Source organism: Patella vulgata, chromosome 5, assembly GCF_932274485.2.
Source record: "Patella vulgata chromosome 5, xgPatVulg1.2, whole genome shotgun sequence".
Lineage (NCBI taxonomy): Eukaryota > Metazoa > Mollusca > Gastropoda > Patellidae > Patella > Patella vulgata.
Genome location: NC_065883.2, coordinates 11,125,975 through 11,153,152, shown reverse-complemented (window position 1 = coordinate 11,153,152; position 27,178 = coordinate 11,125,975). Strand labels below are relative to the sequence as shown.

At 35.6% G+C, this 27,178-nt stretch overlaps 1 protein-coding gene across 1 annotated transcript; it reads right to left on the bottom strand.

The window, feature by feature from the left end:
- Positions 1–26,985, bottom strand: LOC126821927 (rab3 GTPase-activating protein non-catalytic subunit). Its single transcript, XM_056100923.1, has 30 exons — positions 26,780–26,985; positions 25,188–25,385; positions 24,529–24,607; positions 23,630–23,677; positions 22,514–22,589; positions 21,977–22,078; positions 21,384–21,483; positions 20,944–21,045; positions 20,338–20,486; positions 19,378–19,457; positions 19,159–19,248; positions 18,301–18,440; positions 17,167–17,294; positions 15,800–15,999; positions 15,241–15,323; positions 14,739–14,803; positions 14,110–14,200; positions 12,618–12,748; positions 11,295–11,547; positions 9,840–9,937; positions 8,957–9,053; positions 8,282–8,442; positions 6,770–6,998; positions 6,211–6,384; positions 4,669–4,775; positions 3,971–4,037; positions 2,778–2,848; positions 2,361–2,396; positions 1,962–2,036; positions 1–93 (listed from the first exon to the last, which is right to left on the bottom strand). Exons 1-30 carry the CDS (start codon positions 26,904–26,906, stop codon positions 1–3), a joined length of 3,450 nt encoding a protein of 1,149 aa, XP_055956898.1. The 5' UTR covers positions 26,907–26,985.
- Between the last annotated feature and the right edge of the window lie 193 nt (positions 26,986–27,178).

Below are 27,178 nucleotides of genomic sequence, written 5' to 3'. Positions count from 1 at the left end.
TCAAACATCATTTCTAGAGATGAAATATCTTACAGTATACGATCGTCTTCTGACAGGAATTTGTGTAAATTCTATACGACAGTCAGCATTAGCCTATAGGATAACATTGTATAAACATTGTATTTCTCTTTACCGTGGTAACGTAATGGGGTTTAATATCCCACTTTTCTGCATTAACAGCAAGCCTGAACATTGGGCACCAGTCACAGACATTGTCAAGTACGAATTATTACATTATGTACATGTTATATATTGTGTGATAATTCGTACTTGACAAAGGATGTAACAGGTGCTTGATTAACAGGCTAAGGAAGATGGCATACACCATACAGTGTGCTATGAGAAAAATTTTGTCCTAACAGCAGCACTAATGCCTACTCTTATATCAATATCCAACTGTCAAGATATCTGGAATGTGATGCCAATGGTAAACAGAGGACCTTGCTTTTTCATCCCATCCAAACTCTTTTCCTTGCCAGGCCCTGCATTGTGTACCATCTGGGGAGTTATTTATTGTCATACTGTAGTATATTGTATATGATTGTGGTCTGAAACCTTATGTTTAATTAGACACAAGTTGTCTCCCTTATGCTGTAGTTCTTCTGCCTTTTTGAGTAATAAAGAAAGAGCACTCGGCAAACCTCGGCAGATTCCGTTACTCTACATCTATACAAATGAAATGCGGCACCGGTTTACTTATTAGGAGAACTTGCCGCTTTTAAAAATAAGTTATCAAAATTGCATCGTACGAAGTGTGTTAGAATTTTCAGTGCAAAGCTGTCCTTGTTTGAAGAAAATCGGATAAACTTGAAAGAACTTTGAAATATTTATATGATAAAACATTCTTCAAAGGCGTCGTCATGGGCAACGCCGTTGTTAATCCGGGAATTTGAAAGTAGTTCCAATGGCGGATTTCGTTATACAGCCGAGGCTAGATGCAGGGTACTGGAATCTGCTGAGGTTTGCCGAGTGAAAGAAAGAGATTGGAATTCTAACATGGAGAATGGTTGTGTTTTCCTCTTCACCCACAGGTGACTGTGTAATACCCCAGGATCCTAGGATCCAAATATAACATTATTTTAATATTAATGGAACTTGTGTCACTTCGCAGAGTACTGCACTGGGTTTAATTATGAGAGAGATTTCCCAATAACCTGTTAGAGATTATATCATGCCAATATTAAAGAGGCATTACCATTTTCACCAAAAAAATAAATGTAATTAATTCTGAGCAATTTCATTCATGCTAAAATAAAATTTCATTCCCCAAAATACTGAAAATTAGAGCACTGACCAAGCTGTTAAACTCGTTGACAACTTATAAATTAAAAGTTAAAAATTGAAATGAAATGGGGTTTTAACGTCCTACTGTGTGCTCCGACTGGGCTAATGAAGACGGTGAAGGTTAAAACATCCGTATTTTAGCAATGAATAAAATCTAATTCATACACTCCCTCATTTCATTGGTTTAGTCAAAGCCAACATGATTTTTTTGTTGACCACCAAAGGCCTTTTGTTTACCAACTGAAAGAAGGTCTTCATATTTATTTACTCTAAGAAACAGATACATTCATGACAAAAACAAAAATTATGAATAATCTGATTCTTGTCTTGAGGATACTCCATGAAACCCAATTACACAATGTAAACTGGTTTATTTCCAGTGGAAGATCAAGTCATAGTCCTAAATGACAGATTAAGAGAGAGAGAGAGAGAAAGAGAGAGAGAGAGAGAGAGAGAGAGAAATGGGATCTTTAGCAGTGGGAGGAAACCAGAGGCCCCGGAGAAAACGCATGAGGTTGGACAGACAACCCTACTCCTTGTCACGTACAACTTGGGATTTGAAACCATGCCAGTTAACTCAATGACAGACCTTATGATACAACGCGCACATGCTAACAATTTGGCCATCCAACCCCCGACAAATGTAAGAAATTAATATCATAGGTTCTAGTACTTACATCCATGGTAATTTGTAAGACATCTGCTGTCGAACCAATAAATGATAATAAATCTGTATCACTCATTCCTACTTCCTATAAATAAAATAATAGATTTGTCAAGAGATTTCCTTGTCAGGCCCTCTGACCTTCACCACTGACAAGGGGGAGACCTTGCAGCAAAATCCCTAGAACACCGGAATCAAACACGGAACCTTTTTCTTAATGAGCAGTGTCACACTCTCCGATTCAATGTGGCTCCCTCAGAGTTTAAACACTCCATGATATTTCATTTTCTTGTTTATTTTAAAAGAATCTAATTGTAGTCCAGTTCTCATTTATTTTAAAATTAAACTGATTATAAAATGAATTAAACAATTTAAATGGGTTTATACAGAGAGAATTAAACTGATTACATACCTTTCTACATAACCTTTCTTTAGGAACTTTACCAACCTAAATTACAAGTAAACACTAATAAAACATGAGAAGGTTACGAAAAACATTAATTTAGAATATATCTTCTCTATCCTTTATTGTTTCATTTCAATTTTTATTTCCTATTTTTGGGGGTTGTTTCTACAAAATGTGTTTATAAAAAAAAAATTTGATTGTTTTTTTTTTAAAAAACATATTATATTTACATGTTATGGGCGTTCTATCAATGAATTATGTGGTTTCTTTGAAAAGATCTAAAAGATACAGTATCAACCTCCACGTGGCACAAACTAGGTAATCGGTTGACTCGATGACAGACCTTATGATGCAACGCGCACATGCTAACTATTCGGTCATGCACCCCCCCACCCCCAACTACACTACACAAATAACTCTTACCTTGTCCATGAGATAAACTGCAGCTGAGAATCTTTTTAATATAAACATGTGCCATAATAAACTACATACACCTAAAAATAGTAACATATGGAAATATTATTTTTAATATTTTCTAATGATAGACAATTCTCAAAACAAGGCACCTGTCACAAACATTGTCAGGCACAAAGTTTTTGGTGTCTGTCACTTTTCTCCAACCAGGATTTTTTAATATAATAGAGAAAAAGAGAGAAATGGGGTTTAACGTCCACCCGACACAAACTAGGTCAATTTGGGACTAACACATGGTTCTTTTTTTTTTATTTCAATAATTTGTTTGCATGTAGGGGGTCTTTAACACTTTAACAGTAGGAGGAAACCGGAGCAGGCAGAGAAAACCCACAAGATGGGACAGACAACCCTATTCCTTGTCATGTTCAAGCGGGGAATCGAAACCACGCCACTTGACTCAATGACAGACCTTATGATTTGATGCAAACACATTAAACCACTAGACCTTCCAACCCCCTTTTAAAATAATATTTGTAATACATATCCAGAATAAAATTAAAAATGTCAGTTACTAGTTTATTAGTGCCTGACAACGATACAGTAAAATCATTACTTCAAGGTCTGAAAGATGTTTACATTTTTCTTGTTGCTCTTCTAGAGGGAGAGAGAGAGAGAGAGAGAGAGAGATGGGGTTTAACGTCCACTTGACACAATCTAGGTCATTTCAGGACTAACACATGGTTTAATTTTATTTCAATAATTTGCTTGTGCAGTGTAGGGGTCTTGAGGAGAGAGAAATGGCATTTAACGTCCACTCGACACAAACTAGGTCATTTCGGGACTAACATATGGTTTAATTTTATTTACATAATTCGCTTGCGCGTAGGGGTCTTTAGCAGTGGGAGGAAACCGGAGGACCCGGAGAAAACCCACGAGGTTGGACAGGCGACCCTACTCCTTGCCACGTACAACCGGGGATTCGAAACCACAGGGGTCTTGAGCAGTGTGAGGAAACTGGAGGGTCTGGAGAAAACTTACTCCTTGTCATGTACAAGCAATGAATCAAAACCACTCAACTTGACTCAATGTCAGACCTTATGATCTAAAGCACACATATTAAACCATTCGGACACCCAGCCCCACCTTATTTTAAATAAGTAAAGATTTAAATGATAATTTTTATAAAGAAAACATTAACTAACCTTGTCTAAGTAAAGCATTTTGCACCAATTTCAAATATTCTACTGATAATTCTAAATTCTTCACAATCTGGAAATATTTAATTATCCATAATTTGTAAGTTTGGTCACTCAAAATGACAAAATACAATCTCATAAATCACAAAGATCGAAATTTCTGTATTTTACTTTTTATAAATTCAGCGAAATAAAATGAAATGAAGTTTACTCTCTGCACCAACTGGGCTAATGAAGACGGGCATATGCCATACACTGTGCTATGGGGGAAATTTTGCCCAGACAGCAGCACTATGGCTTACTCTTATTATGATTTCCAACTGTTAGAAATTCTTTAGCATGCTGATAATGGTATACATGGAACTTCGTTTTTTGTTCTATTCAAACGTGGGGAGCCAAGGTGGCAAAGTGAGTAAGACGATGGCTCGCTAGCCTGGAGGTCGCAGGTTCAATCCGTGTTTTGGCCGAAAAAGTTCATCACGATTTTCTGGCAGAGTTGTTTGTGGTGCAGGACGGAGGCCTGACAAGGACATATGTCTAGTCGTTTGTAAAAGATCCCTTAGCAGTCAGAATTCAATATAAAAGTAGGCAGTAATGCAAAATTTCCCGCATAGCAAAACTGTATGGCGTGTTCACATTTCATTTACACTGCAGTTGATTATTAGTATTTTCATATAACAAATCGTAACAATATTGAAACCTACCTCTGGCTCTCTGTTCCATTGAGCAGCATATTCCCAACAACAATTAGATAATAATATATCATTCTCTAAACTATGTGGAAATCTTTCTCTCAATACTTGTAACTGATCTGTAAAACACAAATTTTTTGTAAAAAATTTCTAGCTAAAACTCTTTTCTGGTTGTGTTGAACGAAACCACATTTTTATATCAATATATTTTATGGTGTGGTTCCCCCTTGTCAGTGATGCAGAACGGAGGGTCTGACAAGGACAGCTGTCTAGTCATTCGGATGGGACGGAAAACCATAGGCGTTCACATAAAAGATCCCTTGACAGTTGGAATTCGATATAAGAGTAGGCTTGTATGACGTCATACGGTCAAAAGCCGCTTGTATGACCTCTGACATGACCTCCCTCAACTTGTCAGATTTCCATCAAAAGTATAAACAAGCCAACAGTAAGGCTAATGTCCCCCGCCGAAATCCCCAAATAAATAGATGACACATATTAATTAATCGCACATCTATTTTTTTCAAAAGTATCAAGCAATCAAACTGATTATCAACTATACACTAAGTTTCATCACTCTCTATCAGATAGAACCAAAGTTATCTTGTCCCAAAGCATCGACCAAGGAAATTGCTTATCTCTGCTTAGCTTTAGCTCGATATGTTAATCATTGAACTCAATCAAGATGAGCATCTACATAAAGTTTAAACATTCTACCTCAATTAGAAGGAGAGTTATGTTCGACAGTCTTGACCAATCAAAATGCTTATTGCTCCTTAGCCTAAGCAGACAATTCTCATCATCGAACTTAGTCAAGGTATTGATGTAATGAAACTATACACCAAGTTTCATCACTCTCACTTAATTAGAACTAAAGTTATCGTGTCCCAAAGCATCAACCAATCAAATTGCCTATCTCTACTTACCATAAGCAGAAAATGCTCATCCATGCACTCTATCAAGGCATTGACCTCATAAACTCCTACACCAAGTTTGAACATTCTAACTCAATTAGAAGGAGAGTTATTGTGTTCCAAAGTCTCGGCCAATCAAATTGCTTATCGCTCTTCTTACCCCGAGCAGAAAATGCTCAATATCGAACTTAGTCAAGGTATTGATGTAATGAAACTATACACCAAGTTTCATCACTCTCACTTAATTGGAACTAAAGTTATCGTGTCCCAAAGCATCAACCAATCAAATTGCTTATCTCTGCTTACCCTAAGCAGAAAATGCTCATCTTCGAACTCCATCAATGCATTGACCTAATAAACACCTACACCAAGTTTGAACATTCTAGGTCAATTAGAAGGAGAGTTATTGTGTCCCAAAAAAGTGTGACGGACAGACAGACAGACAGACGGACGAACCCATTTTAATAGTCCCCTGCTTTCTTCGAAAGGCGGGGGACAAAAAGAAACGAAACGAAATATGGATTTGTATTTTATTAGATTGCATAGAACTGTGTTGTGTTATATTATGTTCAATGATAAATGCCATACAAAGATGACGCAACTCTTTGTCACCCTAATAAGGTAATAACCAACTAATTACCTTGTATCTGCTCTAAAGGTGTTTTAACTTCTTCCTCAGCATCTATATCAGTTTCTGTGATCTGTTGACTAGAATCGTCTGTATGATTATTGACTAGCGTGAGTTTACGATACAAGGAACGAGGACCCAATCCTAGTCTCATTGCATACCTCGCTACTATTTCTGATATTGAACCTACACACAAAAACAATAATAGACAATTTAATTCAACCATCGCATGACATTTGGATATAAAATTATCATTAAGTGACATGTTAACAAATGAAATGTCAATCCCCTTGATCAGCAACAAAACATACGCCTACCAGCAGCCTTGTCATCTCCAACATCAATAAAGAAAAAGTCATAATTGAAAATAACTGAAATTGAATCTAGCTTCGTTCTTTCCATGGGCGTCACAATTAATTCAAAAAGATTGAATGCTATAAATCGCAGACAATGGAGTTATTTCTTGGACCTCTCGTAAAGTGGAAGACACAACAGTTTGAACAGTTAAGCCTAACGCTTACTAGATAGATGTTAAACACTATTCAAAATAACTGACTGTAATTCATCTCACCTCTGCCACCTTCGAGTAATTTTGTAACAGACACTGTGATTGGTTCTAATTTAGTTACATTGCTATGCTGATTGGTTGGTAGTTTGAATTGTAACAGATGGCTAATTGCCAGTACATCATCTAATTGTTTAACTAGAACATTCCAATGTTCCATGTCGACTGTTAGAGATTCCCACTCAGATAAATCAGTTTTATCAGAGTTACAACTAGCTGTGTCAGCATCAGGATCCTGTAATAAAATGAAATGAAATGGGGTTTAACGTCCTACTGTTCTGCTCCTAAACTGGGCTAATGAAGACGGGCATACGCCATACAGTGTGCTATGAGGCAAATTTTGCCCGAACAGCGGCGCTACGGCCTACTCTTATATCAAATTCCAACTGCCAAGGGATCTTTTACGTGCATGCCAATGTGTAGACTGGACCTCGGTTTTTTGGCCCATCCGAACAACTAGACAGTTGACTCAATGACAGAAATTATGATCCAACATGCATGCGTTTCACCATTCGACCACCTAACTATTATTTAAGGACTCTATATCTAGTTGTGTGACTCGAGCAGTTAAAGGAGATCTAGGGAGCAGCAGTTTCGGACAATGAGCTACTGTTCCATAATATCAGGGAAGTAAGGTAGTCAATATTTACAACTATTCTATAAAGGCTAAATCTCGTTTACGTTTCCTGTTGTCATTCTGGGAGGCGTTCAACATTGTGTTACATAGAAATAAATGTTGTTGTTGTTGTTCTTAGTGTTTAATGTTCGCTTCCACAGAAGGTGATATCACAAACAAGTCTTGTTTTTCATTTTTATTATCATAGTGCACACGTCTTTCCTGTGGGAGGAAACCGGAGTAACCGCAGTAAACCCACGAGGTTGAGAAAACACCCCTATCTCCAAGCCACATACGCTCACACCAGGGATCAAAACCACAGCCGCAAGCCAGAGGTGACTGGCAAGCTAGAGGCTGAAGCGCGGCTCTCTAGACCACTAGGCCATCCCAACCCCCCTGAAATAAACGAACGGACAATGGATTATATACATTCTTTTACTTGGCATGATTAACTTAACTAAGTTGTTTATTTAGGAAATGAGCCAATAACGATTGATGTCAAAGGTATTCATATTGCATTGATTGACTCTTTGATGGATTTCTTAATAATTAACTCTTTGTAATCGGCCGAAAGTAGATTGATGGCCGGTTCATTGTTTTACCAATTGGCTAGATTAAAGATCAACTGGCTAAAGCCAACAAAAAACAGCTGATTAAGATCCCTGCTTAAGAGCGTTCTACAACATTTTTAAAATGTACAAAACCATTCAGTTACAATAGGATATCATGTCAAACATATTCTGATAAGATGGTTATCACTACATACTTTTGTCAAATACTACGAAAGTTTGGACTTCAGAGGTTAAGATGCTCATGGCAAACCTCCAAAGCATAAAAAGAAATTTGGATTTGTAACTTCGGTAAACATATAATTTGTAAATTCACAAATAAATTCAACCTACTTTTGCTTTAGTTTGGTTTCCAAGCATTTCAGTTGCAACCCCTTTACAAGTTAAAGCTGCAATGTAAGCCGATTGGATATGGTCGCTATGGCTACACTGATCTCTCACTTTCTGCCACCATGGTGATATAGCATTATTATCTACCAGTACATCACTCTTATCTGGCAAAATGAACAAAATTCATGTTATACGTTCATTTTATGTTTGTTTGTCAATGGACTTACACATTTCATGCAATCAAAGGCAAATGCTAAGTTCATTTAATGTCGAACCCCAGTTAATAGCGCCATATGGTAGCAAATTGTATAAGCTTTCTGTGGAACAGTTAATTTCAGGTAAAAACGATTGGAGTCACATCAAACCAAGGCCCTTCTGAAATGGCCGTCCGGACAAATACGTCCATCGTACCCTTTATTTGACCTTAATTTGGCTGAAAAGTGGAAGTTAGTTGTTGTACTGGTAATTATGAAGTTGTAATTAAACCCACTTGTTGTTCTGTTCGCGTCAAGCATTCTCGTCCAAAAGTCTGTTTGGCCTTTTATGCGAAAAGACAAAAATGTGACTTAGATCGTTCTTCCACTGGACTCTTCACATGTAAAAGAATTATGAACAACTAGAGTCTTTAGGGTGTAAAGGAATTGTGATCAAATTGTTGTATGTATAATAATACTATACCTGTCATGGCTGTTATAGATTTTATAACATGATGTAAATTAGGTATAGACCATATATATCTTTCATTAATAGATAACCAGTATAATAATAATAAATTCTGAAAAAATAAATAAATATTTCGTTTAATTTTTTGTTTAAAAATCCATAAAAATCATTTAAAATCACCCAAAATCATCTAATTTGATGATGAGTGTCCAATTTAAATGGGTTTAAGATTTGATATTAAACGATCATGAAAGAAATTGGTGCTAGATACACGATTAAATTAAAATTTCTCGATCACTGTTCAAAAATTAATCATTATACATCAATGATCAATTGGGTTGTTAATTTTTTAACAGTGATTTAGAAATTAAACACTTGTAAATTGGACATTCATTACCAAAATTGAATTGTCAGCTTTAAACTGGAAACAAGTACAAATTAGATGATTTTGGGTGATTTTAAATGATTTTTACAAATTGTTAAACAAAGATTTGATTTTGAATGAATGTGAAAGAAATTAGTGCTAAATACACAAAATTAAAAGAGAGAGAGAGAGAGAGAGAGTTTAACGTCCACTCGACACAAACCAGGTCATTTCGGGACTAACATATGGTTTAATTTTATTTCAATAATTCGCTTCCGCGTAGGGGTCTTTAGCAGTGGGAGGAAACCGGAGGACCCGGAGAAAACCCACGAGGTTGGACAGGCGACCCTACTCCTTGTCACGTACAACCGGGGAATCGAAACCACGACAGTCGACTCAATGACAGACTTTATGATACAGCGCACGCACGCTAACCATTCAGCCATCCAACCCCCCCACAAGATTAAATGATTTGCAGTGATAGCTTATGTGTAAAAAATGGCTTTGAAAAGGGGAAGTTTTAAAATATGTTACCATAATGTTGTCTGGTGGTAAATTACTATCTTGTAACATTACACTTAGATCACTAGAAGAAACACTCCCACAAATACATCTATCAAATATAAACGTAGCTGAAAATATACAACATAGTGCAATAATTCATTGTGAAGCACAAGTAGCCAAGGAAATATAGTTCTCAATTTGTCTCTTTGAATTTGTGAGGATACACATATTAAAAACAAGCTAGATGCACAGTCCCATTTAAAGCCTTGATCATCATTACTAAAGTCGGTACAATAAAAAACATAGTCTCGATTATCCATTTCATGATTATATCATGAATGAAAGTTGTGCAGCAAATCAGATCATAATCCAATAAACATCGCAGGCTAGTGATGACATCAAGAGTTGATTATGGTCTGGATATGTTAAACATTCATTATGCAAGAGCTAAATCTGATTATTGCAAGTCTTTATTTAGGCTTCAGATGTCATAGAAATTATAAATGAGATCTTTATTTACACAACAAGCACAAAATCAACTCTGTAGACCCACAGATGGCTTGGATTCAGCTTGGATTTAAACAGGATTTCGTTGACTGATTTAATTTTAAATGGCGTGGTGAGCGGAGATTAACCATTACGTTGACGTCATACTCCCGGATCGAGGCTAAATGATAGAGTGTACGAAGCGAGGCAGCTGTTGAGCCTTTCCTTAACAAATGACATCTAAACTATTTAAAGTGCAATAAACTAAACACAGATAATGACAAATTATACAATTCCTGGAGACCATGTGATGACTAATACAGACGGACAGGTCTTCTGTCTTAATAATATCAATAAAAATATTTTTAATAATATAAATAAAAATATTTTTATTTCCCCAATAGGCACGACGCCACTGGTGTATACCTATAGATTTATCATAATTGTATTATAATATTATGTCCTATATTCAATTGATTTAATGCATGCCCAAAATACAAGTAAGAATGAAAATTTGCCCTCTCACTCATTTTGTCCAATTGTTATAAAAATCCAAAAAGGTAAAACACAAATTCGGATATGATGAAAGCAGACAAAAGACAGCAGAGATTATGTAGGTGGAGTTAACGCCTGTCAATCAAACGATCGGCCATACTAAGAATCGGTGAAGATGGAATTCAATCCCATTTCTAGTCAAAAATGACACTGGTGATAACTATGTTCAAAATAAAGTAATTTGACTGAAATTTTCAATATATTCTTCTTTCATCATCTATTTTTGAACTGTTATAGCAAGAATGGCTAACTCCTTATAAAAATCTCCCACAATGTATCTTTAATTAATAATTTAGATAAGATTTCAGGCCTAAAGAAAGCCCTGCAATTGGCAGATTTAGCTCTTGCATAATGTATGTTTAAAAACCGATATGTTACGTATAGTGCTAAAACCATATTTGTAAAGCAAATAATAATAATAATCTTTGGAAAAGTCAATCTTACCTAATGCAAGTCGTCTATCAGATGACAGAGACTTTATAACGGATATAGAAGTAAATTTACTGGCATCATGATCTGACAAGTGAACTTGACATTCAAAACATCGTAAATATGATGTAATAGGTAACGTAGAATTGTTGTCTTTAAATTGAACACGTTTATCTGGGGTGGTTGTTGTAGTTTTCATATCACTATCTAGACTAGATTGTATAGATTCTAATTCTGATGGTGTCACACCAAGCAGACGGCACAAACACTACAATAAAATAAATAAATATATATAAATGTCTTGTAAGACAGCAATTATATGAATCCGAATTATCACTTTTTCCCAAATTCTTATAGATTGTGAAAATCCAACTGGGCTAATGAAGACAGGCATATGCCATGCAGTGTGCTATGAGGGAAATTTTGCTTGGACAGCGGCACTATGCCTCACTCTTATTCTGAATTCCAACTGTCAAGGGTGCTTTTACGCACACACCAATATGTACACAGGACCTCAGGTTTTTTTTTGTCCCATGTGAAAGACTATACGTACTGACAGGGGGGAACCACAAACGGAAATATACAAAGTGTGTTTATAGAAGAAATGTTAATATGAGGGAAATTTTGTCAAGACAGCGGCACTATGCCTTACTCTTATACCGAGGGTTCGTTTACATACACACCAATGTGTACACAGAACCTCGTTTTTTTTGTCCCATCCGAACGATTATATGTTCTGACAGACAGGAACTACAACAGAAATATACAAAGTGTGTTTACAGAAGAAATGTTAATATGGGGAAAATTTGCCATGACAGCGGCACTATGCCTCACACTTATACCGAGGGTTCGTTTACATACACACCAATGTGTGCACAGGACCTCGTTTTTTTTTTTGTCCCATCCGAACGATTATATGTTCTGACAGACAGGAACTACAACGGAAATATACAAAGTGTGTTTACAGAAGAAACGTTAATATGGGGAAAATTTGCCATGACAGCGGCACTATGCCTCACACTTATACCGAGGGTTCGTTTACATACACACCAATGTATACACAGGACCTCGTTTTTTTTGTCCCATCCGTACGACTATACGTACTGACAGGGCGGAAGCACACTGGAAATATACAAAGAAATGTTAATATGAGGGAAATTTTGTCAAGACAGCGGTGCTATGCCTTACTCTTATTCTGAATTCCAACTGTCAATGTGTACACAGGACCTCATTTTTTGGTCCCATCCGAATGACTATACATACTGACAGGGAGGGAACGACACCAGTCAAATATACAAAGTGTGTTAATAGGAGAAATGTTAATATGACTGACTGTACCTCTGGTGATGTATCAGGACTATTGCCACTAGTAGAGAAACCTTGTATCATATTATAACTCTGTAGTAGACAATCTTGTGATTGACAATATCGTAGAAATAATCGACTATCAATATCTTGATTTATATCACCTGAAATATTAATACACAAAATTATTCATATCTATATCATGTACAAAATATATATATGCACATAATTATTCACATATAAGATTACTAGAGAGAGAGAGAGAGAGAGAGAGATAGAGAGAGAGAGATCCACTGACACAAACTAGGTCATTTCGGGACTAACATATCGTTCAATTTTATTTCAATAATTCGCTTGTGTGTAGGGGTCTTTTTAGCAGTGGGAAGAAACCGAAGGGTCCAGAGAAAACCCATGGGGTTGGACAGGTGACCCCACTCCTTGTCATGTACAACCAGGGAATCGAAACCACACCAGCTGACTCAATGACAGACCTTATGATACAGCGCACATACAGTCTGATATAAATACAGATCTATATTTTGTTTTGTTTTTTTTACACTTTTGATGGCCTCTACTACATGAAGATCTGATCAGTTGTAGTGGGAGGTCCTGTCAGGGGTCTTACGAGCGACTTTTGACCCTATGATGTCAGAAATCTTATTAACCAATCAGCGTTGATGTTTCTAGTATGATAACCACAGTTCCGTGCGTGCATCGTGCACCAAGAACTCGCTGCTACAGACTGTTTCATTGGCTAATTCCTCACATCATCCAGAACGCATCAATGATAACAACTCTTCCAGATCCTAGTGTAGTTATGATAAGTAAAATGAAATTTTGAACTATAAAAAACGAAACGAAATAGGATCTGTGTTTTAATCAGATTGGAGGACTGTACTACTCCAGGGCTCTTTTTTAAGTCATACTTGTTGGTCTGGCTGACAGTGAAATTAACTGGCTGGACAACTTACCTGTTAGTCAACTTACATGCCATAGAATTAGAATTTCAAAGAATTTGACCTTTAAACACAGTTATTGTTATGTTCTTTATAGGTAAAATGCTAGAAATGATCATATTCTTTAAGACTAATGTCTGGATAATCTGAGGTCAGTTTAGCCAATAAAAAAACCTGTACAACACATAAGAGAACAATTTACTGTAAGTATCCACTGCTGTTCAATCATAGACAGTTACCTTCTGAACAAACCAATCATATTTCACAATATGAATTATAACTAAGAAGTACAATAAATTACGTATTCATGTAGGAGGCTAAATAACTTCTACAGACATAGCTTCAATGTTAGAACAGAAATCATGTGGCGGGAAAGCTGATTGATGTCGTAATTCGGAATATTCAGAATGATGATTACTTAAAACTTTTTTGTTTTTGGTTGAGGTAATAAGGAAATAAATCGGGACATAAAAATAATGACGGATTTCACAGAATGCTGTAGTATTCAGATGTTGGAAGTGACAAGTGTCCACTGTAAATATTCATGTAGAAGACTAAAAGCTTCTTACCTTTACCACTTATTTTCTTTATACAAGCCTTGATTACACTTTTCATAAATTTAGGTGAAAGATATTTAGCAGCCAGTATTCTTTCAACACCCTAAAAAACAACAAATATAGAAATCAACAAGGAAGTTGTGGAACTTCACCGCACTATCAATTATAAAGACATAGCAGTCACCAATCTCTGGTAAAACTCGCCAGCCATTAATCAGTCTTAAATTTCCTAAACCACGCCCCCAGTGGCTCCTGATTGGCAGGATTTGTTAGAATGAAATGCTGCCGATTTCTCGACAATTTGGCATCGGCACGTTGCACGAATTACATATTAATGATTATTGGAACATTTTTCACATCTTGACATCAAAAGTTCATTTGAATTTGATGATTTACCAGGAACTATTTTTAGTGCACAATGTGAGTGATTCGGCTAAATACGTGAAATTTCTGAAGAAACGCGACCGATGGAAGGATACTTCATGTGACATTCAAAATGGCCGACGTATGGCCAGCAAGTTTTCCCAGGGTAAACTTATCTCTGGGATCGAGTGATTTGAAAAACAATAATTTCTTTGGAATAATACTTGGAAAAATAAAATATAAAAACAATAGGTTTGTAACCCTTGTGTTAAGCTCACCTGTTTGGCTATGTTAGCTATTCTAATATCAAGAATTAATTCAGTAATGGTTGAATCAACAGCTTCTAGATAATAAAAATAGATAAACTAATTAATGACAATTGTGAAAACTATGTAATAAAATATATCATAATGTCCGAATGACATCAAGAAGCAGTCAAATCAACAAAAAACATTTTATGACTGTCAAAAACGGACACCTATCATATATTGCGATTCCAATCATATAATTAAAAATAAAAAGGAGGCATAGCAAACTGTATGTAAATATAGATTACATTAAAGATTTTAAGTAAGAGGTCTGGCGTAAATAGAGAGAGAGTGAGAAATGGGGTTTAACGTCCACTCAACACAAACTAGGTCATTTCCGGACTAACACATGGTACAATTATATTTCAATAATTCGCTTGCGCGTAAGGGTGTTTAGGAGTGGGAGGAAACCAGAGGACCTGGAAAAAACCCAAGAGGTTGGACAGGTGACCCTCTGGCGTAAATAACCTACCAGATTCTTCTGTTGTCTCCTTTAACAAGGCCTTTAATTTCTTTAATAAATGTAAATCTCTAGCTCTCTTACTACTTTTATCACTGAAATAAATTAAATCATTTTATAAGAAATTAAAATTAGATATGATGAAAATATGATGTGATTAGGTATGATGAAAATTTATATTAGATTTAATTAGATGATGAAAATCCAAATTTGATCTGATGAAAATCCAAATTTGATCTGATGAAAATCCAAATTTGATCTGATGAAAATCCAAATTAGATATGATGAATTTCCAAATCTGATCTTAGATATGATCCAAATCCATATTTGATCATAAATATGATGAAAATTCTAATTAGATAAGATAAAAAAATCCAAACTTGATCTTAGCTGGATGAAAATCCAAATTTGATCTTCGCTGGATGAAAATCCAAATTTGATCTTAAATATAATAAAAATCCAAATTTCATCATAAATATGATGAAAATCCAAACTTGATCTTAGTTGGATGAAATATGATGAAAATCCAAATTAGATATATAAAAATCCAAATTAGAAATGTACATCTTACCTTAAAGCTAAATGAAAGGGAATATCTATTATTTTAATAACACCGTCAGTATCAATGAGAGCACATTGATAAGAATGATATTTCGTTCCCTGGCAGGTCACGTTATTTAAACCCATTACACCATACGACGGACAAACCAACTGACACCATTTACTGACATTAAATGCTGCTACACGCGGACCATTCGCTGCTGTCCACACCTACAAATATTTCAAATAAAAGAAAATTTTGAGAATTCTTAAACATACATTAGGCCTGAAATGTTATCTAAATTATTAATTAGACATTAATTAACTTATCCAGACCATAATCAACTCTAGATGACATCGCTAGCCTGCGATGTTTATCGGATTACGTTCCGATTTGCTGTTCGACTTCCATTCATAATTAAATCAAAAAATGGATAATCGAGACTATTTTTTTATCCTACCGACTTTAGTAATGATGATCGAGACTAGACCTCAAATTTAATCGCTAAATTCTCGGTTCAGAGGGGATCAATTTGACTGAAAATTTGAGCAAATTCCCTTTACATTATCTAGTTTTTAACTATTATAGTGAGAACTGCCAGCTCTTTATCTAATCTCCCATAATGTATCTTTAAAGCTTCTTTTTTAAGGAGAGAGAATGGTGGTTTAAGGTCCACTAAAAACAAACAAAGTTATTTACGCACTTAACTATGGTACAATTTAATCCAATAATTGACTGCTCGCAGCAGTGGAACCTATTGTCATATTGTGGTATATTCTATATCATTGTGGTCTGAAACCTTATGTTGTAGTTCTTCTGCCTTTTTGAGTAATAAAAGAAAGAGACTGGAATTATAATATCATGAAGAATGGATCTTTTTCCTTTTCATCCACATGTGACTGCGTAAAGCCCCAGGGTTCAAGGATCCGAATATAACACTATGAAGGCGACCCAACTCCATGTCACTTAAAAGCCTGTGATCGAAACCAACCCACTTGTTTCAATGGCAGACCAACCTTTCAGTTTAGAAGGTAACAAAATATTTTGAGTAAATACTGAATAAAAACCCAGACATCCAATTTATAACAGTGCAACAAGATAGAGAGAGAGATGGGGTTTAACATCCACTCGACACAAACTAGGTCATTTCGGAACTAACACATGGTTCAATTTTATTTCAATAATTTGCTCCGTGTTGGGGTCTTTAGCAGTGAGAGGAAACCGGAGGACCCAGATAAAACCCATGAGGTTAGACAGGCGACCTTACTCCTTGTCACGTACAACTGAGGAATAGAAACCACGCCAGTTGACTCAGTGACAAACCTTACGATACAGCGTGCACGTGCTAACCATTCGGCCAGCCAACCCCCCTAACAGTGCAACAATAAATTTCTCACCTCTAAGATACCTCTCCTGGGTGCATATATAATAAGGAATTGTGCTACTCGTGAATGTTCAGGATTTCTTCCAGAATGTCCATCATCTTCTCTTATCATTATCCAACCAACCTGAGCATCTCTATAACCTAAACAATAAACATTTCATAATCAAGTATGGATAGAAGAGAGTTTAACATCTTGGCAAAGCAAACTAGGTCATTTTTAGACTAAAATATTGTAATCTTTAATTCTGTAGTGCTGGATATTGCGACTGCAGTCACGATTCGATATGTATTGCGATTCGAGTGCTACGCTACAATTCTTATCGTGATTCATAACCAGGTCAATATTCACCAAGAATACAACAGGACAAATGAATAATTGATATATTATTGCAGTCACTAAAACCGTGAAAGAAAATTGCAATTACTGTTTGTTTGTCTGCTTGTGGCCAACCGATCAAAATAAGGATCCAAATAATTTATGGGTGTTTGTGTGTGCATAATTTGTAGCGTGGAATATTAAGAGTGACGGGTTATATACTTAAGCGATAAAAAATAAATTCAGCATCTCGCGAGTCAATACATCGTGTCAGCACTAGTTAATTGTGCACTAGGAGGGCGATAATTTTGACCAGACAACCAACCTGACCATGTCTATAACCTAAATGAGTATGAAATGGTTAGGGATTTAACGTGTTATTAACAAGATACTTCAGTCACTTGCAGACTAACAGAGAGAGAGAAATGGGGTTTAACGACCACTCGACACAAACTAGGTCATTTCGGGACTAACATATGGTTCAATTTTATTTCAATAATCTGATTTCGCGTAGGGGTCTTTATCAGTGGGAGGAAAAAGGAGCATCCGGAGAAAACACACGAGGTTGGACAGGCGACCCTAATCCTTGTCACGTACTACCAGGGAATCGAAACCATGCCAGTTGACTCAATGACAGACCTTATGATACAGCGTGCACGTGCTAACTGTTTGGCCATACAAAGCCCCTCAATGGGAGGGGAGAATCTTGTCTGGACAGAAGCGTTTCTGCCTACTGATTTACAAAATCAAACTAATAAGGGATTCTTAATGTTTCCTGTAGTAAAGGTGAAACAAAAGCAAAATAGTTCCATACTCTTCAAGTGTGCTCACCTTTCCATATTCTAACTGCTATTCCTCTCTCAACATCTATTAATATAACTCGACCAAAACTACCAGTAACAGCAGCGTAATGACTATTAGGTGATAAAACTATCTTATTACCAGTTCTTCGTCTATCGGGTAAACTAAATCTGTAAAAATATCATATATACTTATATCTCAAAATAATATCAAACATAATTATTTAAATACTTCTATCAGATAAACAAAGTCTCTAAATAATATCAAACATATTTAAATACTTCTATCCGGTAAACTAAATCAGTAAATAATACAATCTGAATAAAATACAGATATATATTTCGTTTTGTTTTTTATACTTTCAATGGCCTACACTACATGAAGATCTGAAAAGTTGTAGTGGGAGTTCACGTCAGGGGTCAAACTAGCGGCTTTTGACCCTATGAAGTCAGACATTGATTAATCAATCAGCGTTGTCGTTTCTAGTGGTTTACCCACAGTTCCGTGCATAAAAAGGCCAAGAACTCGCCGTAACAGACTATCTCATTGGCTAATTCCTCACATCAAGTAGAACGCCTGTTATATAACAACTTTTTCAGATCCTAGTGTTGTGAAGACAAGTAAAACGAAATTTTGAACTATAAAAAACAAAATGAAATAGGATCTGTGTTTTAATCAGACTGTGAATAATATCATATGTACTGAATATATTTACACAGTCATAAACACCCCCGGCCCTGTCCCTCATTATTCTATTTAAGGGATATGTTATCATTTACCTGAGAGGTAGGTGGTATGATTTGTTCTATTTTAGGGACATGTTATCATTTACCTGAAAGGTAAGTGGTGTGGCTTGTTCTATTTTAGGGACATGTTTTTTTTATTTACCTGAGAGGTAGGGGTGTGGCTTGTTCTATTTTAGGTACATGTTTATCTTTAGAATCATCTTTCGCTTTTCCTCCAAATCCTAACCAACCACTACAAATAAAAAAAACCATAAATAAATAATACATATTTCTTTTTTTTTATTACTTTTCAGATTATATTATCAAAATTGTTTTATTGAATAGTTTTTACTGTGTATGTTTGAAATTCATGTTTCCTTACCTTGCTGCTGACATTAAAGCACTTTTAATTTTGTGGGCCATTGCCATAGCAACTTCTGATAAAATAGGTGGTGCACTTCCCTAAAATAAACATGTTAAATAAGAAAATAATTGCCTTACTTTTTTTAATTGCTAATTATATAAGTCAACATCCAATCTGATTAAAATACCGATCTATATTTCGTTTCGTTTTTTTTATACTTTCGATGGCCTACACTACATGAAGATCTGACCGGTTGTAACGATAGGTCGTGTAAGAGGTCATACGCTGGACTTTTGACCCTATGACGTCAGACATTTGATTAACCAATCATAATTGATGTTACTAGTGGATTACCCACAGTTCCATGCAAAATACGCCTAAAGCTTGCCGTAACAGACCGTTTCATTGGCTATTCCCTCACATCATTCAGAACACGTCAATGATAACAACTCTTCCAGATCCTAGTGTAGTAAATACAAGAAAAATGAAATTTTGACCTATAAAAATGAAACGAAATAGGATCTGTGTTTTAATCAAATTGGTCAACATCACTTGTTGCTACATGCCGTGCAAGTTATGCTACACTTGACCAATCCGAACACGGCTTGAAAAATCCTGAGATATTTTTAAGCCCATCCCTGCCGGCAGTCCCAGATTTACCTACAGGCTTGGCAGAATGAAGCCTAGAGCATAGATGTATAATATTTTTGACACTTTCATACAAGCACCGTAGTTTCAAACATCTGTCATCATCGTCAGCTTTTCTAAATTGTGTTTGAAGCACACCTTTATTTTCATCTCTTCGTGATGATGTAGGGGGTGGGGGGGAGAGGGGGAGGGGAGTCGTCATATAAATCCGACCGTAGTAGCATCTCCCACTACATGAGTGGCATGACCATATTGGTGTGACATACTATGAAATAGAAAAAATGCTCTAGGCCAGTCGTCCACCTGTCATACAGGAAATAAAACACATACCTCAACAGCATAAAAGAAACCAACATAAGGTCCAACACCAGACGTCACATAAATCGTAGCAGCAGGTGGACTTGATTTAACACCAGCAGCATATCCTCCTAGTAATGATGCTGTCTTCATCTGATCAAACGGATTAGATGATTGAAGACCTGAAATTAATGTTATTTTCATTTGTAATTCTTTTACACAGGGCCTTATTCACAAGAATGCACTCTTTTAATTGGCGAATAACTAAATTCTTACCATAGCTGATGTGATCATTGATAATGATTGTTATATATTACCACAGCTGATGTGATCATGGATAATGTATGCTATATTATCACAGCTGATGTGATCATGGATAATGTATGTTATATCTTACCATAGCTGATGTGATCATGGATAATGTATGTTATATCTTACCATAGCTGATGTGATCATGGATAATGTATGTTATATCTTACCACAGCTGATGTGATCATGGATAATGTTATATCTTACCATAGCTGATGTGATCATGAATAATGTATGTTATATCTTAAAATAGCTGATGTGATCATTGATAATGTATGTCATATCTTACCACAGCTGATGTGATCATGGATAATGTATGTTATATCTTACCACAGCTGATGTGATCATGGATAATATCTTGATCTTGTAAACCCCATTTTTTATAGGCTAATGGTGGAACTTGTAAAACAGATTCTCCTCCACTTGCTGTAGCTATAGAAATGAAAATATACAAAATTCAAATTACATTCCTTGAGGGACTTTTAGATAAAAATATATAAATTATTTTGAGAGATATTTAGATAAAAATATACAAATTAGAGGGGCATTATGTAAAATTAGATACAGAACTGACAGTTCTCGCTATAGTCCTAATAGTTAAAAAATAGATAATGAAAAGGGAATATGTTGAAAATTTCAGTCAAATTACTTTACTCTGAGCCGAGTTCTCACAATTACAGTCACAACGACAGTCACAAATATTAATATAGATATACTCATTGGACCTTATATCACAGGAGTTATATAAATTAATATATAAATGGTTATACCTCTAGCAACTTGATTCCTACACGCTCTTAAAGACTGCATTAAACTAAAACCATCGATAGATACAACAGCTTTTCTATATAATATAACCAATTCTTCATGCTGAAATATATAATATACATCGTAACTTATAATCATTAGAATTTACACTGTGATCAGGTTGGTCGCATCACCCCATGTGACTACTTATATGAAGAATAAAGTGTTGATGTTAAGATTAATTAGTTAATAGGTAAGTGCAAGAGGATCGCAAATAAAATGAATACATGCCGATGAACTTTCTCAACCAACACCAGATCGAAACCGCAACCTCTGCATAATTGACAGTTCTTCTTATTAGAGATTTATCTTTCGCAATATTGTAGTTTATAAAAGATTGCTATGGCGCTAAAATGATGCAATTGGAGAAAACCGGAGGACCCGGAGAAAACCCATAACTTGGGACAGACGACCCTACTCCTTGTCACACACAACCATGGAATCGAAACTACGCCAGTTGACTCAATGACAGACCTTATGATACAGCGCACACATGCTAACCATTTGGCCACCCCCACCCCCGGCAATGAGACTGGAAGTAATCTTCAATAATTACCTGTTCTGCCATACCAAGATAACGAGGTGGTTCATACGTGTGAGCTTTTATTTTCTGTATTGGTTCTGTATGAAGTAGTTGAGACAATAATAATACTCCTGTCTGTGAAATAAAATATATCCATTATTCATTATCTTTTTTAGAATTATTACAGCAAGTAATTAAGACCAGCTCTTTATCTAAATCTTACATAATGCATCTTTAGTTATAGAGCATAATGAGAAAGAGAGAGAGAGATGGGGTTTAACGTCCACTTGACACAAACAAAGTCATTTCGGGACTAACACATGGTCCAATTTTATTTCAAAAATTCACATGCGCGTAGGGGTCTTTAGCAGTGGGAGAAAACCGGAGGACCCGAAGAAAACCCATGAGTTTGGACAGGCGACCATACTCCTTGTCACGTACAACCGGGGAATCAAAACCACGTCAATTGATTCAATGACAGACCTTATGATACAGCACGCATGTGCTAACCATTCGCCCCCCACCCTCCTTAGCAGAGCATGATGAGGAACGAGACCACTTTATACAAACCTCTGTAAACATCTTAATATAACCATTTGAATAACCAACAATAACACATGTCCAATCAGGTGCACCATGGGTACTTCTACAATACAAAATGTATATAAAACATCACAGAATATCATTTGGTACCGGTATGATATTGTACACTACTGAGACAGAGAAATGGAAATTAAAGGGACCATTACGATTTTAACAGAGTCTCAGAAATAAAGGTCTTTGTACGTATCAAATTTAAGTGCCAAAACATAGAGGGATGGTGTATTTACCTTGTCTCAAAATTTCAGCTCAAAATATTGAGTCATTTGGACGTGAACGTCAAAATTGTTTATCCAGATATGTAACTCTTTTAAGATTTCGAGTCAGTTTTTTCATTGGGTGACCTGATAATCTATTGTCGTTCCTTTAGAGGTCTACAGTACATAACTCATGGGCTGTATTTGATAACACAAGGTAAATTTCACCTACATATTATTTTTATAAAATAAAAGTCTGGTTTTATCAGACACCGTATAATACAGCTTGGGACTCCAGTCTCAATTTCCAAATGAAGATTGTTGGGTGTAAGTTGTTTGAAAACGTATCACGTATATTGAGTTACTTGCTCGGCCCTTAAGGTAGAGGATTTTAAGGGCTTTTAACACAAAAGTAAGCAGCTTTATTCTCCAAAATATAATCGAGATTGGCCATTTAATTGAATTGGGGTTTAATGTACTAGCTTTCTGCAACAACTGGCCAATAATAAAGATGGGCATCGACCTTGAGGGAGATTTTATCACTGACAGCAACATTTCCCCCTATTCTTTGTCGAATTCCAATTGCCAAGGATTATTTTATGTGCACTTCAATGTGTACTCAAGTCATCAGAACTTCATTCCATCATAACCAGATGCTGTCCCTTGGATGCCGGGAAAGATGTCAAGTAAACATGCAAGTAAACGTCAAGTAATAAACTTGTGTTTTAATTCTACCTAGTGTACTTTCGGTTTAGCAGGGACTATACTCTTTTTTTTTTAACACATTAAGTGAAAGAAGTCACGCAAAAGGCCTTAAAGTAACAATGAGAAGAGTTGTGAAGCTAAAAATAACAATAACAATGGTGGTAATAGTTGTAAACTATTTTACCTTTTCTGTGAAGCTAATGGTAGACAAAGTACAGCTGTTATAAGTTCACTGAAACAAATTAATTTATATAGATATGTAGCTACAAATAAACTAATCAGTTATCAAAGATAAAACTGGGGTGTTTAGAAAAACTATGAAACATCCCTCGCCTCTTTCAGTCTTGCAAGGTTGTTTCTGGGGTATGATTTATTGTTTCAGAGAAGGGTTGCCAACCTATGACACCAATGCCTTAAGCAGCACATCAGAATATTCCAAGTGCAGTATTGGATCATTCCAAGTGCACATTGCACCTCATGCTAATAATGACCCAATACTGTAATAGTAATACTTAACTTTTCATATTTGGCACATCAAAAGTAAAAAGTTGACCACCTCATTTTATTAGATTTTTTATCTCATGTAATATTGTCATCTTTTTTAAAATGAAACGCAAATGTCACTTAATAAAATTTATCAACACTATTTTTTGTCAGATGGATGCTGCATCTGTGAGAGTGATATTGTCTTGTAATAGACTCATGCTCTCATGTTGTAGGTTACAGAGAGAGAGAGAGAGAGAGAGAGAGAGAGAAATGGGTTTAACATCCACTCGACACAAACTAGGTCATTTTGGTACTAACATATGGTTCTATTTTATTTCAATAATTTACTTGCGCATAGGGGTCTTTAGCAGTGGAAGGAAACCAGAGGACCCGGAGAAAACCCCTTGAGGTTGAACAGGCGACCCTAATACTTGTCACATACAACCGGGGAATCGAAACTACGCCAGCTGACTCAATGACAGATCATATGATACAGTGCGCACATGTTAACCATTCGGCCATCCCCCCCCCCCCCCGCCCCCTGTAGGTTACACAATTTCAAAAACTTTCATTGCTAAAAAGATCAATATAAATTACCTTGGTGTAAATTCACTCTTCCAGGCAATAGTAAACTTTGTATCAATATCTTCTTCATTATTTTTAGGATCCCATTTTTCTAAATAATTTTAAGAAAGAAAGATAAAAGTACTTAAGACAAAAAAAAATAGAAATTATAATAAATTGACAAAGTCATAAACAATATGAAATTTCACTGCTATTGAATGGGAAAGTGATTAATTTGGAGCTAAATGCACATTTATCTGCCTTTGAGTCTATTGCAGGGATGCCACTTAAAAAAAAAACATGGGACATCATTGCTACGAAAGGAAACACAGAAAATTATGTGATGTTAGTTTTAGTCTTAAACAGAAAGATGTGTTTTTGACAACAGTTCACAAGAATGTTGGGAACTATTAAATGACATAAGAAATGTTTTATTATTACAATTATATTACAATCCATGACATGCTTGACTTTTACAATCTGTAAAACTTGTTCCAGGGCCAAATCAGGGCAAACATAATTATTTACATTCATATTACATCTAAATGAGCTAATGAAGATGGGCATATGGCATGCAGTGTAAAATGGGGGAAATTTTTCCCTGACAGTGGCACTACGTACTTCTCTTTCAATTTCAAACTGTCAAGGGTTCTTTTACGTGCACGCCAAGAAAAAAAAAAGCATCTACATACGTGTTAAAACAATTATTCTGTTTTCAAAAGCTAATGTTATCATATCATTAGCTGGTGATAGAGAAATTAAACAATCTTGAAGCCACTTCATTTTACTGTTGTCTTCCACTTCATTATTACCAGCCAATGACTCCACAGCTTTCTGAATGGCTTGTTCATCTTCGGACCAACCCCAGTCATTATTCCATTCGTCAGAAACTGAAACATAACATGTAAGTTTGTACTACTACTAGATATGGGTGCCAGTTAACTCATCTACAAGCAAACTCGTCCACAGCTACTGGTTAAGTAGTCCGCAGGGTATTGGTTACGTCGTCCACAACTAATGGTTATGTCGTCCACAACTAATACTTGACTCGTACACACATTAATTGTATGGAATAAATAAGTTTCACTCATTGGTTGTTTATAATTCTTTTATTTACCAAATAGTCCACTAGCTTGGTGGACCGATCACAGCCAAGATTAGTTCACCAATGCTTTTGTAATAAAGAAGACTAGTAATGTTTGTTGATTAGCGTTATGATCTTAGACATAATTGGTTTGATATGAAATCTGAATTGAATCATCCCCTTTAGTTACGTATCATGTGTGTAAAAACAGATTTTACCACATGGAATAGAAACACAGCTACGAGAACTTTTTTAAACGTTATTGTTACTGCTCTAAAAATTAATACCTCATTATCATGCTTTTTCATTGATTTCCGTGGTTTAATTTAATATTACACAGAATTAATCAGTGGCAATAATAAGGGGTGGGTCGTTTATTGGCTGTGTAATAACGTTTTTGGTTAATGACCTTGTTTTCGAATTTGTTATTTATCAATGAAATTGTTATTGAATATTTATCGAATAAAGTGATTTATTTTGTTGTCATTTATTAATGCGACTGCTGACAGCTCTAGCTTATACTCATCAAACTCTATGAAAACCACATGGATATGATGATAAAGCAGCACTCAGTACACTTAATTATATTCACTATGAATACTTTCAGTGTCCCTAACATAAACAATGTGGTGCCCACAATTCAACCAACGTATTTCTGTATCCTAACATGAACAATGTTGTGTGGACGAGTCAACCAATGCTGTGTGGACGAATCATCCAACGAGTTTTTATACCTGTGGACGACTTAACTAGAATTGTTTGGTGGACGAGTTTGCTTGTGGTCGAGTTAACTGGCATTCCTAGACACTTGTAGGTCTACTCATCTAGCTACAACTATGTAATTTATGAATATGACTACAATAATATAAGTTTATAGTACATTTATTTATGTAGTTAGAAATCAGCCTATTTAATATGTTAACTTCATTTAGTAAGTTCTAATCCTTAAATTGAATTGAAGAATCAGTTATTAAAATCTTGTATCTTATCTACAAAATTCTTGGAGAGAAATAATGACCTTTACACTATCTCTACTAATTGTCTTATTACAAGAGTACCATATTTTATTTAGAATCAGAATAGTAGTGATTGGCCGCTATGTGGGAAAAGTAAGACAAAGTGTCTTTTATGTAAGCAAAAGTAAAGTTATGTGTACTGATTAGGAACTCACTGATTGTATCAGTAAAAACAATAACAAACCTACGACTTCTGTCACAGAATTTGCAGACTCAACTTCTGGCGTATGTTCTCTCAGAAAAGGGAAAAGGAATTGCCTAACTGCCTTAATATCTCGAAACCCGGATAGAACGGACAGTTGGCACGACATATTGTTTTATTGTGCAATTGACAAATGCAGATTTATTTATCTTTTATGAAATAAACATCACAAAGTCTTTCACACGTCAGCCATGACAGTCTCTCATGACGTCATCTCACCGGAAGTACTCGTCTGCAAATTATTTAATTTGTTTTCTCCGATTCTCTATCAATTTATCAGGTACTAAAACAATACCAATGTCATGTCCTGTTTTCTGTGTACATATTTTTGTAAAAATATAATTGTAAATAGGTGTAATCAGGCAATTATTTTTATATACG